Here is a 16,618-nt window from a genome sequence, read left to right on the forward strand (position 1 = left end):
CTTAAAATTGGTTTTATTTCTATTTTTGCGTATTGAATAGCTATATTACATTTAATTAGCATTGTTTTATCAAATTTATTATAACAGCTATATGCTAATGATTTCAGCAAAACTATGAATTTAAAATGACCAAATGGCAGGGCTAAGCTCAGTTTTCGACAATGTTCATTTCTCTCGGAATTTCATGACTTGCAAAGTTTTTTGTTTCCTAAGCATCCTGTTATACACAGATCAAATTTTCTCTCACGATTGCCTCGATTTATGTGGGTTTTAAGTAAAATCTAAAATCGAATTCACTTTTAATCAATTCAAAATGTCAGATCCAAGATGGTGGATGGCTCCAGTTCCTTCTTCAACAATAAAGGCGTCATCATGACATCACTACTATTATTAAAGATTATCAATGTGTTCAGTTAGCCAGCCTCTTGATTTTATCACAAACCTCACTGTCTGAGAATTTTTCGCTTTCGTTTCGCTTTTTTGAGAGAAATTTTCTTAGTGCGCCTTCCCCCGTTGCACTAGCCTGCGTAGCAAGCGTTTCCTAGCGAGATTCGTCTAGAAAGCCGGGACAAGAGCAAAAAAAACGCTTTTTTTGCTTCCGCTCTAACTTTCGCGCAATAACTCGATTGGAAACGCTTGCTACGCAGGCTACCGTTGCACGTGTCTTGCGCTCCACGCCCGCTTCGCGCTTGACTTCACTAGCCTGAAAAATGAGGGGGATGGGGGGGGGGGGGGGGAGGTGGGGGGGCTAGGAAGCCCCCCGTGGTCACAGGAAGCCACAAAGAAGGCGGCCCATTCTGAATCATCATCATCATCTTTATTTATACACGGTTACAAACATCAGGCATCATCCAAGAATAAGTAAACATTTCCATCAATGTAATATACGGAAAAAAAAAAATGTATCAGTGCAGACTATGTACTGAAAGATTCAGCATCGATAATACAAACATGTTACTAACTAAGAAGAGGGAGCTAAATTATAGCCTGTTGTAATTTTCATGAACTCCGTGTCGGAATTAATTAATAATCGTCGAAAATTAGTTAGAGAAGTTGCTTGCCTGACAGCTGAGGGCAGACTGTTCATATTATCGTATCGCTAGCCTTTTACAGCTAAAAGGTGAGGGAGAGTTCGCTATGAATGTTCTTTTTCTTTCTTGACGGCTTTCAGTCGGGAAGCAGTAACCTTTTCATGCTTCATTCCTCGAAAGTCAAGAGAGAGCTTTCCGTCTTCATCAGTGTAGGGAGCTAGATACTTTTGCAAACGCTCTTCAGTGACGAGGGAAGGATCAAACACACCATATGTACCCGACCATTGCCACTCGAGAAGCTCCTGAACGGTTTCAAACACAAGCCCTTTGCAGTGGGTGTCAAAACTCCGAATGATTTCAAATCCCGCCGATAAACAATACTGCTCGATCTTCGTCTTTGACTCAAGATGAAACAAACGAAAAATACGCTCTGCGTTTTCGGGATTCAGTAGCACGTAAGCGTTGTAATCAAACAAGGGTAGATAGGACATGTATTGAGCTGCTACTTTTCCTCCAACCTTAAGACTGTCAAACATGTTGTTGAAAACTTGTTGCTTGTTAGTCATCCAGTGAAGAGCGTGATTACTGAAAATGATGTCGTAGACTTCAGCACCAATTCCTGGGAAGTTTATGGCACTCCCTTCTACAAAAGAGAGATTTTCGATTTGACTGTGCGACTCTTTGGCCAGTTGAATTCGTTCCTTGTCAGGATCGACACCAATAACCTTTCCTTCGGGTCCTACCAACTCAGCTAGATATGCTGACAGCTCTCCTGTACCGCAGCCTAAATCCAAGATGACGTCTCCAGCTTCGGGGCAGACATCTGTTTGGATGAAGTCTTCACCGTCCATTTTTTGCTCGGAAAGCGAGGCTTGTTGGTAACCTTCAGCTTCACTTCGTTGCATTTCTTTTACGAGCTGACGAAACGTATTTTAGAGATAAAATGAGACGGTGAAGTTGAACAAAAATTTGAAAAGCCTGTTTATATTAGAGAGTATAATCTGACAGAGCATTTATTTGTCTCTTAACATGCTACGTGATTAAGTCCTACGTGCTTCATTCTTGAGCCGAATTCTGTTGTAGGTGACCCCACTTAGTTTAGAATATAATGAAAGTTTTTTTTTTTTAATTTTTTTTCCTTTATTTTTTGCACAAGCACAAGTACACGAAATACACTTCCTACTATACATAAATAATGGCTGACACAGAGACTGTTTAGGTACAATTACTACTAATTACAATTACTAACTACAATTACTACTATGTCCTATTACTTAAAATAGGACATAAGTTTTTTTTGCATTCTAATTCTCACTACCACGGCAGAATAGCTGAAACTTTTCCCATTTACTTTCCTGATCGGCAACTTTGTTCTTTGAATTCATAAGTTTCTTTTCTAACTGATGAACATAACTGACTTTATTTAAAAAAACTGTAAAGGAAGGATAAGTACATTTGTTACGACAATCATAAATATGTTGCTTAGCTAAGACTAACATGTGATTGATAAACAAGTAGTCTTCTTTCCTTTGCCAAAAACCAAAAAGTATATCGCTGTCTGAAAGGTCTCTTAAGGATATGTTTAATTGATTACTCCAAGTAATAAAGTCCGACCAGAAGCTCTTAGTACAGGAGCATATAATTAACAAATACTCAAGGGATTCGCTCTCTTGTTTACAAAATGTACATGACGGTGAATTTGCTAGACCAATTTTATGAAGAAAAGAATTTGTTGTCAAGTACCTGTTTAAAATTCTATACTGGAATTCTCTGGATTTGGTGTCTATGAGAACATTAAAAGGCAATTTATAAATATCGTGCCGTTAAGATTCTCCAATTCCCGCAGTTCAACCTTAATGAAAGTTATATAAGAATATAATGAAAGTTAATAAGTCGATTATTATTATTATCATTATTATATTATTATTGTCATTGATTATTATTATTAATATAAACGTTCTCAATGCTATTAAGTGTTATTGTCAGAGAAAACCGGGCAGGAGCAAAAGATCGAGGTCGGCGTTTGACCTCCACCTTTTTACCATAGGAAAGCCACCTAAAAAGATTATCAACGGTGGTATTTTCAGAAGTTGGTGGGTTTTTTATTTGAGGACAAAAATTTTCTACAAACAAGGGCCTTTCACGGGCGTGAAATATCTTGATTTTCGGCCAACTTTTGTTGGACCTATATGAAATAACACGAAGCAAAAAAAAAATTGCCTTTCTTTTTTTGATATCTTTAACCATTAATAAACCGATTGAAATATAATTTTCGATATTTGTCCCAGTTCCATGTCTTTCATGTCGCACTTGATATTACCCCTAAGTCGTTAATGAACCAGACCCAGATTTCTGCCATGTTCACAATGTTATTTTCTCAAAAGTGCGCGGTTTATTTTTCAAGAAAGTTACTTTTCTTAATAGCCTATTAAAGCTTTGCTAAAATGCAGCAAACTTAAAAATGGTATCTTTCAGTAACTCCGAATTAATACTGACTTGGAAAGTTCCACTAAAATAGTGTGAAGTCACACATTTTCCGCCAAATGTTCACCAACGAGTTTTTTTTTTTCCATCAACTTTTCCCGGCATTGAGCTCACACACCCTCAGCAAGGTCTTGAAGAAGGTGATCAGGTTGAATCTTTTTCACTTACTATGTTAGTGGCTATTAGATTGTAATTTTGATAAAGTCCGCGTTTGTTTCCAATAAAATCAGATATCAACTGACGGAATGAAATTGGCCCAGTTTTCCCGCGAAATCTTTTTGTTTTCGTGTCACGCTACATGGAACCCCTGTGAATTTATTCGACGTTACTTTGTCTATCTTTGCTGAACGGTACAATTAGTAAAATGATAGGGGGAAATATGTAAAATTTGTGTTTAATTACTGATGTCTACCGAAAAACTGTTGTTTACATAATACCGTGATAAGATCAGAATGTGTTTTAACTTGCATTATTTTAGGATTGATTTGATTTGTCATGTAAGCCTTCCGACGAAAAACTGCCTGCTTTGCTCGATAATGGTTAGCTTAAATCGGGTAGGACACATTGGTATGTTATGAGAAGAAGAAAAAGAGGTTCTAACCATTAGCCCAAAACATAGAAAACACGTAACTACCGACTGGCCTGGCCGTAAGAATTACATTTGCTGTTACCCGGCTCATCAAGGGTTGAAGAGGCGACCTAGTCCCCCTAGATAGAGGGCCACAAATTTACTAGAGTCTGTAACGATTCCGTGCTACCCTCTTTAAATAAAGTGTATTATTATTATTATTATTATTATTATTATTATTATTATTATTATTATTATTATTATTATTATTATTGTTATTATTATTATTACTATTAGACGTGTTAATGCAAAAATGTCTGCAGAAATATTTGTTGAGTTCAAGAAGATTGTTCCTATCGGGGCAGGTGAGTGAAGACTTCTCTTACATTTAGTCAATTCTCGCATACTCACGTGCGGTTTAGGTTATGTGACGTCTAAAACGTGCAGTTCATTGCACTGTTCATTCATGTCTTCAGTTACAGTAGTTTTTAGAGGCATGTAATGTTGAACAAAAGTAAACAGCATAAAACCATGGAATGACGATTCACTAATCAGTTATACGAGGTACAAAAGATGTATGCCAATGAAATAAAAAATGCCAATACAATAAAGTAAAGCTGATAAATTTCACGCTTATCAAAAACCAATCTTGTTTTAAAGTTGTTTGCGTACGTGCTCTAAAAGTCTGCAAATTATGCCTCATATTAGAATTGGACTAGTGAGAGTATTATCAGTTATATACAAAACGTTTCACAAAAACTTTACAGTAAACATGTATTATTTTAATACAAAAAATTAAGAAGAAAAATACCATTGGCTAAGCAAAATGATTTGTGATCTTCTTGCATTGTTGATTTCCAGTAAAAGTGTCTGGGAGAGAGGGGCAGGGGCGTGGCACATTGTGATGAGTGGGCTGCGATTCTGATTGTTTTCTGTTGTTGTTTACTCTTGATAACAATCTGCACAAATTCTAAGTTGGCAAACTAAAAAATACGCGAGAAAAGTGATTTTGATCTACACCTGGATGAAGGTATGGAACAGGTAAGCAAAAGGATTGTATAAAGTCCAGTCCTGAACGAAAGCGAGGGTTGACTAACTTATCACTTAAGTTTACTAGATGAAGTTTACATTATATAGTTGGAACTGTCGATGAAATTAAAAATAGGGAAAAATGTGATATTTACAATGATAGAAACACGTGAACGAAGGGATTTGAACCCATGCAGTCCCAGAAGACCGGTCCGATTCCCTAAATTCTAATCCAAGGGGGATAGCCAAGTCCATGTTTGTATAAATTTTGTTTTCACGAGAAATCCTCGTGAAAAATTTGACATAACAGGATTCAAAACCGAGGGGAACCCATCCTGAAGATGCGATGTTCTTACAAAATGAAGCAAACATTTTCTTTTTTGATGGGTTGCTGCATATTTTACGCTTTCAGGAGACGCTTTAGTTTACATTATATATTTTCTAAGGAAAAATTTAAGTGGAGTTTATGTGGTAAGGACTAGTTTGTGAAGAACATGAGTTCCTTTTGCATGATTTAAGGTGTGCAAAATAAATAACGTTATAGCCTGGGTCTATGCTCCGCAGTAAGAGAAAAAGGCAAAAAACGAGATGAAACAGGGCGCCACCCTTTCCCCATCCTAGACTATCGCTCGACTCGCTTCACTAGTCGATTTTTTTCTCCCCTGCTGATGTATTTTTCGACTTTTTTCCGCCACTGCGGAGCCCTGTCCCAGGCTACTGATGTTAGGATTCATTAGTCCACTGCCTGGTTAGATGTCACAAATAGTTTGCTGTTATCTAAGAACTGGCCAATAATGAAACGTCAGAATAGGAGAAGCGCTTACAGTGCAACTACATATAAAGCAGTATAATAAAGGCGGAGATAGTCAATTCATCTCAATGAATTCAACTATTGGACCAAGGCTTGGCTGGTAATGGTTATTCATGATCTAACTAATTTTTTTACAGGAAGCTGGCGTATAGTCTTCTTCTCTTGATTTGAGATTCCGGGACATATTAAAGAAGATCGATGACTTATTAGTCATCAGAGACGAAACGAAAGCAAGAATAAACTTCGAAAATAAGGAGTGCTCTTGAGCAGTTCAAGCCTGGAAAGCACATTTGCTTCGATCTGTTAATCAAGAAGAAGCAAAACAGAACGTTCTCAGTACTCAGCTTGACGAAGAATTAAGCTTGATTATCATGGACTGAGCGATGAAATATCTGCCACAGCACTGCTTGAAGTCTTACATTTTGGTTACAAAATGAGGCAAAAGCAAGTGAAAAAGCTTTAAAAATAGTTCGTAATAGTTTGTACCACTACAGGCAAGCAAAACAAGACGGCTAGTCTGATATATTTGTCTTTTTACCTTACTGAATTGACACAGTTTATCAGATTATCCTCGTTATTATTAACTTTGAATGGTTTTTCTTATGATTGTGAAGGTCGAACTTTGCGGAGACTAAATCCGCTGGGATTCACTGCAGCGTGCCACATAATTCCTTTTGGCGGAAAAAATTCCGTTTTGTATAAGGTGTCTTTCAAGAGGTCAAACGCTTACGTGTTTCGATGTTTAGAAGTAAATACTCTTCCACAGGTAACTAAACAACTTGATTACCTTAGCTGATCTTTGTCTAGTAAATTTCGACTTATTGTCCAGACAAATATTTTTGTATATTATTTCTTCTCTGAACGGGAAACATTTCTGCTTGATGGCATGTTAGTGTAACTTTGAACGCCGGCCATAGCGATTTACCTAAAGATACCAATTTTAAGATTGCTGAATTTTAATAAAGGTACAACGTCAGGCTATTGATACAATAATTTTCTTTAAAAATAAACCACGCACGTTTGAAAAACAGCACTGCGAAAATGGCCAAAATTTGGCCCACATTCGTTTCCAATTCGGTGCTAATATAATTAATATTAAGTGCGACATTGAAAACATAGAGTTAAACCCAAGAAAGATTGTTATACTTCAATCAGTTTACTGTTGGTTAGAGAGATGCGAAAAAACGTATGACAAGTTTTACGCACTTTGCTTTCTTTCATGTTGGTTCGACGAAAGTTGGCCGAAAATCAAACTTTTTTAGGCCCGTGTAAGGCCCTGATTTCAAGAAAATGTTTATCTTAAAATACCACCGTTGATAATCTCTTCAGTCTTTTCAGGTGGCTTTTATATGGTCAAAAGGTGGAGGTCAAACGCCGACCTCGATCTTTTGCTCCTGCCCGGCTTTCTCTGACAGTGGACAGTGACACTTAATTATCTCCTACACTCTGCTAGAGCCGGGGCCAATCCACTAGGTCCTGCGGGAATCAGTGTCAAAGGATATTGCTATATTAGGTCAATTCTGTTCTCAACTCATTACTGGATGTCGATGATGACCTTGAGTCACATTTCATTAACTTTCAATAAACACTGACAGTGTGACTTCGACTAATATCGTTTGTAGGTAATCAAACGTTCGATAGTGTTCGATTTACTAGTCAAGATTGCTTTCTTTGATTTTGATGTTGTGTTCGGCTGCTGTAAAGAAACGTTCGAATAACCATCAAACGTTCGATTAACATCACTGGCATATCCCATTTAATACACTGACCAACATCATATTAGTATGGAGATGCAGTAGAGTAAACAGGAACTTAACCCTAGCGATAAGTTAAGTGACGTGCAGAAACTTTATATGCATAGTTACCTACAGTAGATTTGAAAGCTTCTAAGCAATTTGGAATGTAATAAACGGATTTTGCAATCGGCCATAGTAAACTAATCGTTACTTAATTAGAAAAGTGCAACACTTTATTTCGCACAATCCGAGCTATTTTTCGATGCTCAGTTTCCTCCGAGTTAACTACAAAAATCAAGCACAATCACGAACCGCTAAGAAATCCTGTTTCCGTTGATTACACGGAATATTAGGAAAACTGTAGACACAAAAGACTGAGGGCTGTTAACTCACCAGTAACTTTGTAGATTCGGCTTAAAGGTTCACGCAGTCGGATCAAAGGACGACTAGCAAATGAAATGAACGTCAGATTCACTCGGTGTGCTGCGTGGTCAAGTCATGACGTGTTATCTCGATCATTGGCTTTGTGACCATAAACGATATCCGTTAACCATAAAAAGGGGTCATGTCATCCTAATTCAAACAATATTAGTTTCTTTCTGTTAATGCCATTATGGAACCATTGTGGCGATTCCATCATGATTGATGTCAGTTCGCTATGTTTTAAACACACATTCTTACTCAACCGTGAAAGAAACCAATAGTTAATAGCAAGGCAAGCTTACTTTAAACAATATTAAGCCAGTCACTGCTGGATATTCTATCAGGGTGAATTTTTGCGCCGTTTGAAACTAGTCGAAACTAAACTAGCCGTGTTAAGATTATTTTTAGCTATTTTAGTGTGCACTCCTTGCTTGCCTGTCATTTTTTTGTGTCCATAGTAAATCGTGGGATTGAGAAAAACCATTTGCTTCGCTTGATTTCGCTTAGGTTCCATGGATTAAATCATGATTATCGACTCATTCTTTGCATGGAGTCTCATCGAGCCGGACATTTCTTGAAGAGATAATTTTTGTGGTTGTAAGGTACATCTTGTGGTTGTGATTCTCGAATCGGATGAATCTTGTTTACGCGCCGGTGCAGTCGAACCTTCTCGAATCAACTGTCTAAAAGTGGAAGTGGTGAGGGCACCAAAAGGGAAAAGCCTGTCAAGGATAAAGGCCACGCGTGAAGGACATAGAGCCACCGTTAAACGTATCGCCTATGCCGTTGACGAGCAATTAAATACTTCAAACAGCGATTTTAACTTGAACGAGAACAAGCAAACGTTAGCACAACACGTGTCGAAGCTCCGCCAGCAAAAGGAATTTCTGCACGTTTAATTAGAAGCTCTGAAAGTTCTAGAAGAGGAAATTCTGTGAAGAAGAGGACACTGAAAATGAAATCTGCGAAGCACATCTTGTTTATGAACTAGCCTGCGTAGCGTGGCGGTTTTGTAGAGCCGGGCGCACGAGCGGCAAAGCCGCGAGAAAAATAAAAAAAAAGTAAAAACCAATCTCCTCGCGGGTTTCTCTGCCCTCGCCCGCCTTTATTACTTAGCGCGCTCAACCAAAACCACCATGCTACGCAGGCTATTAATGAACTGATATGCCTTGCCTTTGCAAGAATTGATTACTTTCTGGAAACGTCAAGACCCCCTGCGTGCAGCGTGGACGCGCCAAAACACAAGGCACCAGTGAGCCCTTCTGTATCTCCTGCAGTTGTTCCTGGAAATGTTGAACCCTCAAATGACTCTGTTGAATCTCTTAATTCCCCCGCAAGTCCAACTACCCATGAAACGGTCTCTCGAGATAAACTTCCTAAGTTTGAGTTTAAACAGTTTGATGAGGATGTTTGTTACAAAGTGGAGTACATTCTGAGACGCTTACGAGGCCTTTATTCACAAAAACAATTCCATTGACAAGTTCAATTATTTGAACTCTATTTTGGAGAAAACAGCAAGTGAGAAGCCATTTCAGGTTTATCCTATGCATCACTGCTTCAAATTATGAGGAGGCTACCGCTTTTTTGAAGGACAGATTTGGAAATAAACAAATGATCATCAACAAACATACGAAAGGTCCTCTTAATTAGGCACCTGTCACTTCTAAAAATGATTTGAAGGGTCTGAGAAAAATCTTTGATATAGTGGAAGCACATGTGGGAGTATTAAAGGTACTTGGAGCCTCGTCTGAGTGTTATGGTAGTCTATACTGTCGGTCGTCAGTCCTAATGAATAAGATACGCCAAGAAATACGTCTGATTGTGAGCAGGGAAATCAAGGGGGGAGACTAGGAACCAGAGTCCTTTATTGAAGGAGTTGCACCGAGAGCTAGAGGCAGGTAAGAAGCCACAGGAACACCAAATATTTAGAGGCCATCTACGAATTCACCACGAGCCTCAGCACTCAGCCCCACGTATATAAGATAATGTCCCCTGCATACGATGGAAACCTCTGAACTGAAAACGGGCTGCCTATAATGTGTAGACTTGAGACCCCCTGTTACGCCGCAAATTGTAACAATTGACGCAAAATGTAACATTAACGCGAAATGTAACAACTTTTGACACGAAATGTAACATTAACCCGAAATGTAACAACTTTTGACGCAAAATGTAACAACTTTTTAACGCGAAATGTAACAACTTTTTGACACAAAATGAAACAATATTTTTAACGCAAAATGTAACAAGCAAAATGTTACAGCCTTGAAGTAACTGAGAGACTTGGACATGAGCCTTGTAGATGAAGTGTAAATTGTCTGGTGGGTACAAAAACAGTTTATTCATAAAGTTTTCTTATAATTATGTCAAATAAACTTACAAAAGGTCGTAAAACAGATGATAAGGTTACAAGTCATGTATAACCTTGGAATAGCAGTATGGACAATAACAACAATGCTAACTTATTAAACATAACGTATGGAAAATATCCTAAGCTATGCGAAAAGAATATGACTAGAAATGTGAACAATAACATCGTAGGAAACACGCACCAATCAGCAATTGAAGTGCAAGTTAAAAGTAAAAGTTAAGAAAGGTAATCTTTCAAAAGAAAATTTTGAACGTAGTCAATAACATAGATATGAAATTTCTCATTTCTTACCGGACTTCCAGTAAATGTGAGAAATCTCATACCAACCCAGTCCTGCTGCCTTAAAACTTAACCATGCCAACGCCCATTTAACATTGTTGACTATCTCACGCAGTCGGATGACTGCTCCGCTACACTTTCCTTTTAGGGAAAAGGGGAGGAGGTGGGTAAAAACAGACAGCGTGGGATAAAAACAGAAAGCGTCTTCACTCGATGAAAGCGTAAAAGAATGATCAGTAATCGATACTCGCCTCGATTTCATACGGGCTCAACTCCCTAGAGGGAGTATGCTAAAAATGTACCATCCTAACCCATCTAATACATCCTGGATTATATAACGCCAACTTTCTTTTAAGCGTCACACATAAGTACAGAAAGATATACTAAACAACAATTCGTTCGACTGTTTCAGGATTTAGTTACTATTATCGAAAAACGTTTTGTAAGTTTATTTGACATTATAAGAAAACTATATAAATAAATTGTTTTTGTAACCACCAGACAATTTACACTTTATCTACAAGGCTCATGTCCAAGCCTCTCAGTTATTTCAAGGCTGTAACATTTTGCTTGTTACATTTCGCGTTAAAAATATTGTTTCATTTTGTGTCAAAAAGTTGTTACATTTCGCGTTAAAAAGTTGTTACATTTTGTGTCAAAAGTTGTTACATTTCGGGTTAATGTTACATTTTGCGTCAATTGTTACATTTCGCGGCGTAACACCCCCACCCTTGTACTGCTTGTCATGCTTGTCATGCCCCCAACCATCCCCTGGAATTTCCATAATCTTTTAACTTGGTTGGGTAACCGCTGGAAAGAATATCTGTGTCAAAAATGTTGTTGCACTATATTATTATGTGAATTTTTTTTTTTCTGCGATAAAATGAGAAAAATCTTTTCATTCATGTTACGGTGTGTAATAACCTCAAGGACGTTCTTAGCTAATAATTAGATTTAGCCTGGGCTAAAAGTGAAGCTCTCGATAATATTTATAGTTTGCTCAAACAAAATGTAAAATCGTGTTATGCTAAAGGTAATCTGATGTAACACGGGACGATTCACAATGACGATTTTTTAGCGCAACACAGCGTCGCAATGTCGGAACAATGTTGTAACCATTCAAAACAATGCCGCAACAATGTTGCAATGCTGTGTTGAGTTTAAAATTATCGTTGCGAATCGTCTCGTGTAACATCGCCTTAAAGGTTGTTGGAACAATGTTGTAAGCATTCAAAACAATGTCGTCGTAATTTTGTTCAGGGTTTTGCTTTCTTGTGCAAATTAGGGCTTTTGTTATTTAAACCTCACTGGGATTACAAAATTTAAATATGAAAGGAAAAACGAAAAGAATTTTTGTCGTAGTAGTAAAATGACGCCAGCGTGCAATGGCCTATTCCCTCCGATTTTCTGAAGTTAAATTGGTCACATTTCATTCCCCAGGTTAGGCTATCAAAAGAGTGATGGAGAGAGAAATCAGAAAAATTCTCACTTTCGTAATACGTTAAATTGCATCTAAAATTTTCGGGTAAATAATACTAAATCTCCTGTTATTTCGTAAAGACTCAAGTTTTCCTGGGCTGACCGAACAGATACAATTTTTATAGCGCCGCTTAGAATGGATTTCTAGAAATCTAAAATTACTCTGGATAGCCTAAAAAGTATTTAAATGTATTTATGAGGAAACCGCAGTCCTTAGGTGCTCCTGAACAAATCCGATTTCCTCGATGCACGATCATGCTCTTAGTCCGCATCGTTGAGAACGACGGACGACCAAGAATTTGAGCATACTTCTACATTTGGCTTCTAAGTGATATTAATCATTCAAACTGTAGTGAACGGCAATAATCACTTGTAATTGTAAAATAGTTTTACCATAGTTTTATACAGGAGTTTTAAAAAAGATTCGAACTGTTTTTCGCTCCCTTTTAATAATAGATTACTCGGGTTTTGAGTTCAATAGAAAAAAAAATCATATTCCACCGATGACGAATCCTTTGTTGACTGCACAGAGTTATTTAAGCCGGAAAACTACAAAACTGATAAAATAAATGAGGTCTACTAACTCACCAATAACCTAGTAGATTAGCCCTGAGACATTCATACAGTGACCACCACAAGATTCACAAATGAAATGAACTTCGGATTCACTGGGAGTGCTGGTCAGATTATATGTTGACTAGTCATCGGTAATCGCTTTATGTCCATAAACAGAATACGTCCACCGAAAAAATAAAATGATAAACACCTGTGAATAAATGGATGAAATTATAAACTTAAGGGAGCTTTCTTTTCTTTGCGAAACTTTGATATTTATTAGGAATACCTTTTTTCGGACAGAACAACTGTAATATTGTTAAAACACGCCCTTTTCCAAAGGCCGCTGATGAAAAATTGCGCCGGATACCAGCAACGACCCATAGCCTGCGTCGCAGACACTCTAAACACGGTGCGTGGGCCAAATGCTGAATACGCAGGCTGCGGTAACGTCAGTCCACTATATTTTAACTACATTCTCACTCAAGCACAACTCGAACACCGATGATATCAATCCAAATGCTTCTGGAGATTTTTTCAAAATGCGCCGTTTGAAACTAATTGTTTTCACACAACATCTGCCCGAAAAAATGTTTAATTTATAGACTAGGAGTAGTCACCCACTGTTTCTCCTCAGGGATAGGTAGAGCGAGCGAAACGCGAGCGCGCGTGAAAATCACCCCACGCGAGAAAAGGCGACACACAGCGTGTCGCGTTTTCTCGTGTGGGGTGATTTTCACAAGCGCTCACGTTTCACACGTTCTACTATCCCTGAGGAGAAATGGGGGTTACTCGTAGTCTCAATTTAATTTATGGTATTCTATTTTCACTTAATCTGGTCTTTTAGACAATCCATGTTGACACGATGTCATGAGGAATGCTGCACACAATCTGCTGGGATCAAACACTTGTTTTCGAATACGTTAACACAACAACTCATGGTTTAGATTAATTCTGCATCAGCAGCTATCTGAAATGGACTGTCTGGACTCAATGAGGACCTGAGACAGAGTGCGTCAAATTTCGTTTCAGCAAATAAATTAATACTGTGTAAGGAGTAGTTCCTTTTTTTTTCACATTTTTATATTTCCGTCTATTTTTTTTTTCTAATTTATTATTGCTTTATTGTTACAGATCAAATTTTCTCTCTCGATTGCCTCGATTTATATGGGTTTTAAAGGAACAGTATCCCGTTACTGCGCATGCACCAAACTTTGATTTTTGGACAGGATGTCGCGAAATCAAAAGATGCGAGGAGAGTAAGAGAATCTTGAAAAATCCGTTTGCATCGCGCTGGGACGGGTTCAATACGACACTAAAACTTCTCAGGATTATAGATCAATGATATTTTGTTCCTGTTAAGTTTTTATTTGGGCAAATCTGGATTTTTTGGCGTTACTTTTATTGCCGTTGGCCGGAGGACCAAAAGATTGGAAGCAATTTGATGCCGATTGAAGGCTTATTTCTTCTGCTAGCTTCCATACAAGCTCAGATAATTGTGAAAGGAATACGCAGAAATGAAACAGCAACAATAAAGACTGTAAGAAAGAAACCGTTGAGACATTGATGTGACTGAGGAGATCTTGTGGAGGGGAGCTTCGTGAAGCAGAATGTTTTGCAACGACGCGTTAGTAAACTTTTAAATGAATCTCCTTACGGCCGACAAAATCGACAAACAGGCGCTACACGTTTTGAAAAACTAGTGACATGAATCATAATATCATTCTTGACTAATCTTTGTGATGATTCATAGCGTTGAGATTGCATTTTTATTTATGCCTTTCAAACGTTTGAGGCTAGAACGCGAGCAAATCAGGCAGATATTACTGGACTTGGAGCGATTGACCTCTGACACGAGTTTCAAATTAGAAAATATGTTTTTAAAGCAAGCGGAACGAGATTTTCGTGTCGCGAGGCGGCCCAGCTAGCGATAAAATCGCGATGAGTCTTCGAGCCGCGAGCCAAATTTTTATATAAGACGAAAGACTTCTTCGAAAGTCTAAAATATTACTTGAGAATATAAACAACAAATCTCTGTCGGCGGTGCGGTCCGGAAGGAAATCTTGTCGAGTCAATTTGACAGTCCTATTGTCTTTTGAAGAAAAAACAGATGACGCTCGCGCGTGCGCATAATCGGGACACTGTCCCTTTAAGTAAAATCTAAAATCGAATTCACTTTTAATCAATTCAAAATGGCGGATCCAAGATAGTGGATGGTTCCAGTTCCTTCTTCAACAATAAGGACGTCATCATGACATCACTGCTATTGTTAAAGATTATCAATGTGTTCAGTTAGCCAACCTCTTGATTTTATCACAAACCTTACTGTCTGAGAACTTTTCGATTTCGTTTCGCTTTTTTGAGAGAAATTTTCTTAGTGCGCCTTCCCCCGTTGCCCCTGTCTGGCGCTCCACGCCTCCTTCGCTCTTGACTTCGCACTTGATGTTGTTAACTTTCATGCTCTACTCTGAGCTAGACGCGCTAGAACGAAAAAAGCACCCTGGATCAATTCAGAATTAAAGAATGGCATGCGCGATCGTGATGCTGCCAAAAGAAAAGCTAAGGCATCGAACGATCCACGCGACTGAACAAAGTACAAAAAGTTGCGAAATACAATAAACAATTACATCAAGACTTCTGTACGATGTCTCGTTAATGGTTCCCTTTCTAGAAACTGTTCGCATAAATGCGCGGTACCTCAGGGAACAATTCTTGGTCCCCTTTTGTTTCTTATTTACATCAACGATTTGCCAAACTGCCTAACTTCATGCCAGCCTAGGATGTATGCTGATGACACATCAAGCTACATCACTTATGCAGATGTTGATGTGAATTCAATACAGTTAAATTTGAATCACGATTTAGGTAATCTATAAAGAAATGGCTTATTTCCAACAAACCTACTTTAAACACTTCTAAAACTGAATTTATGCTAATTGGATCAAGAGAAAAATTGAGTATTTTGTCGAGCCAACCTGAGCTCTCGATTGATAATGTTCCGTTAGAAAAAGTTACCTCTGTAAAATCGCTTGGAATACTTATTGATGAAAATCTACGGTGGCAAATGTGGCACTTTTGCATATGGCGCAATGGCGGCCGCACGTGTTTTTTAACGTTGGCCAAATTTTCGGCTACCATTGTTAAGTGCAGGCATCTGCAATTGTATTGCTTTGATGGCAACAAAAGATGAAACTGTAAGTCACTCTTGGAGGCCGAAATTGGACCTCTAAAAGCTAAATTAACCTCGATTGAAAAGTCATTCTTTGAATTGGAAAAGTCGGTCAAACACTTCTCCGCAAAGTATGATGAGCTCTTGAAGCAAGTAGAGCGCTCAAATGATAGAACAGCAAGCCTTTCCACTGATGTTAAGAACCTAAAGGAAGATATGAAGCAGTGCAAGAAAATAGGGCGCGAAATTGGAGACCTTTCTCAATACTTGCGCCGCGACTGCTTGGAGCTGACAGGCGTTTTACCAACCGAAGAAGTATCTTGTTTTGACCTTGTTTGTTCTATTGGGAAGGAAATGGGTATCGAGCTGCAAGATGAAGACATCTCCAAGGCCCACCGTTTACCTACTTACAATAAAAGTGCAGAAGACAAGATTATCGTCAAGTTTACGCGTCGCAGTATTCGGGACGAGTTTTACGGAAAGAGGAAAACAATCGCCGGCAAAGAAGTTGGTAAAGTTGGCACTCTACGGGATCTTTCTCAAGACCCAAAGAAGAAATTATATATCTCCGAGTCGCTAACACAAGCAAGAAAGAAATTGTTTGGCAGCATTAACAAGTTTAAGAAGGACAACGAGTGGAAATATATTTGGACCAACAACGGGCGAATATACCTCAAGCAAGG

The 16,618-nt window shown here is 38.3% G+C and overlaps 1 protein-coding gene across 1 annotated transcript; it reads right to left on the reverse strand.

Moving 5' to 3' along the window:
- Positions 1-991: 991 nt before the first annotated feature.
- Positions 992-1,973, reverse strand: LOC140951096 (uncharacterized). The gene has a single exon (XM_073400313.1). The coding sequence runs from the start codon at positions 1,934-1,936 to the stop codon at positions 1,136-1,138; it is 801 nt and encodes a 266-aa protein (XP_073256414.1). The 5' UTR covers positions 1,937-1,973; the 3' UTR covers positions 992-1,135.
- Between the last annotated feature and the right edge of the window lie 14,645 nt (positions 1,974-16,618).

This window comes from Porites lutea, chromosome 10 (genome assembly GCF_958299795.1).
Source record: "Porites lutea chromosome 10, jaPorLute2.1, whole genome shotgun sequence".
In the NCBI taxonomy this organism is placed as follows: Eukaryota; Metazoa; Cnidaria; class Anthozoa; order Scleractinia; family Poritidae; genus Porites; species Porites lutea.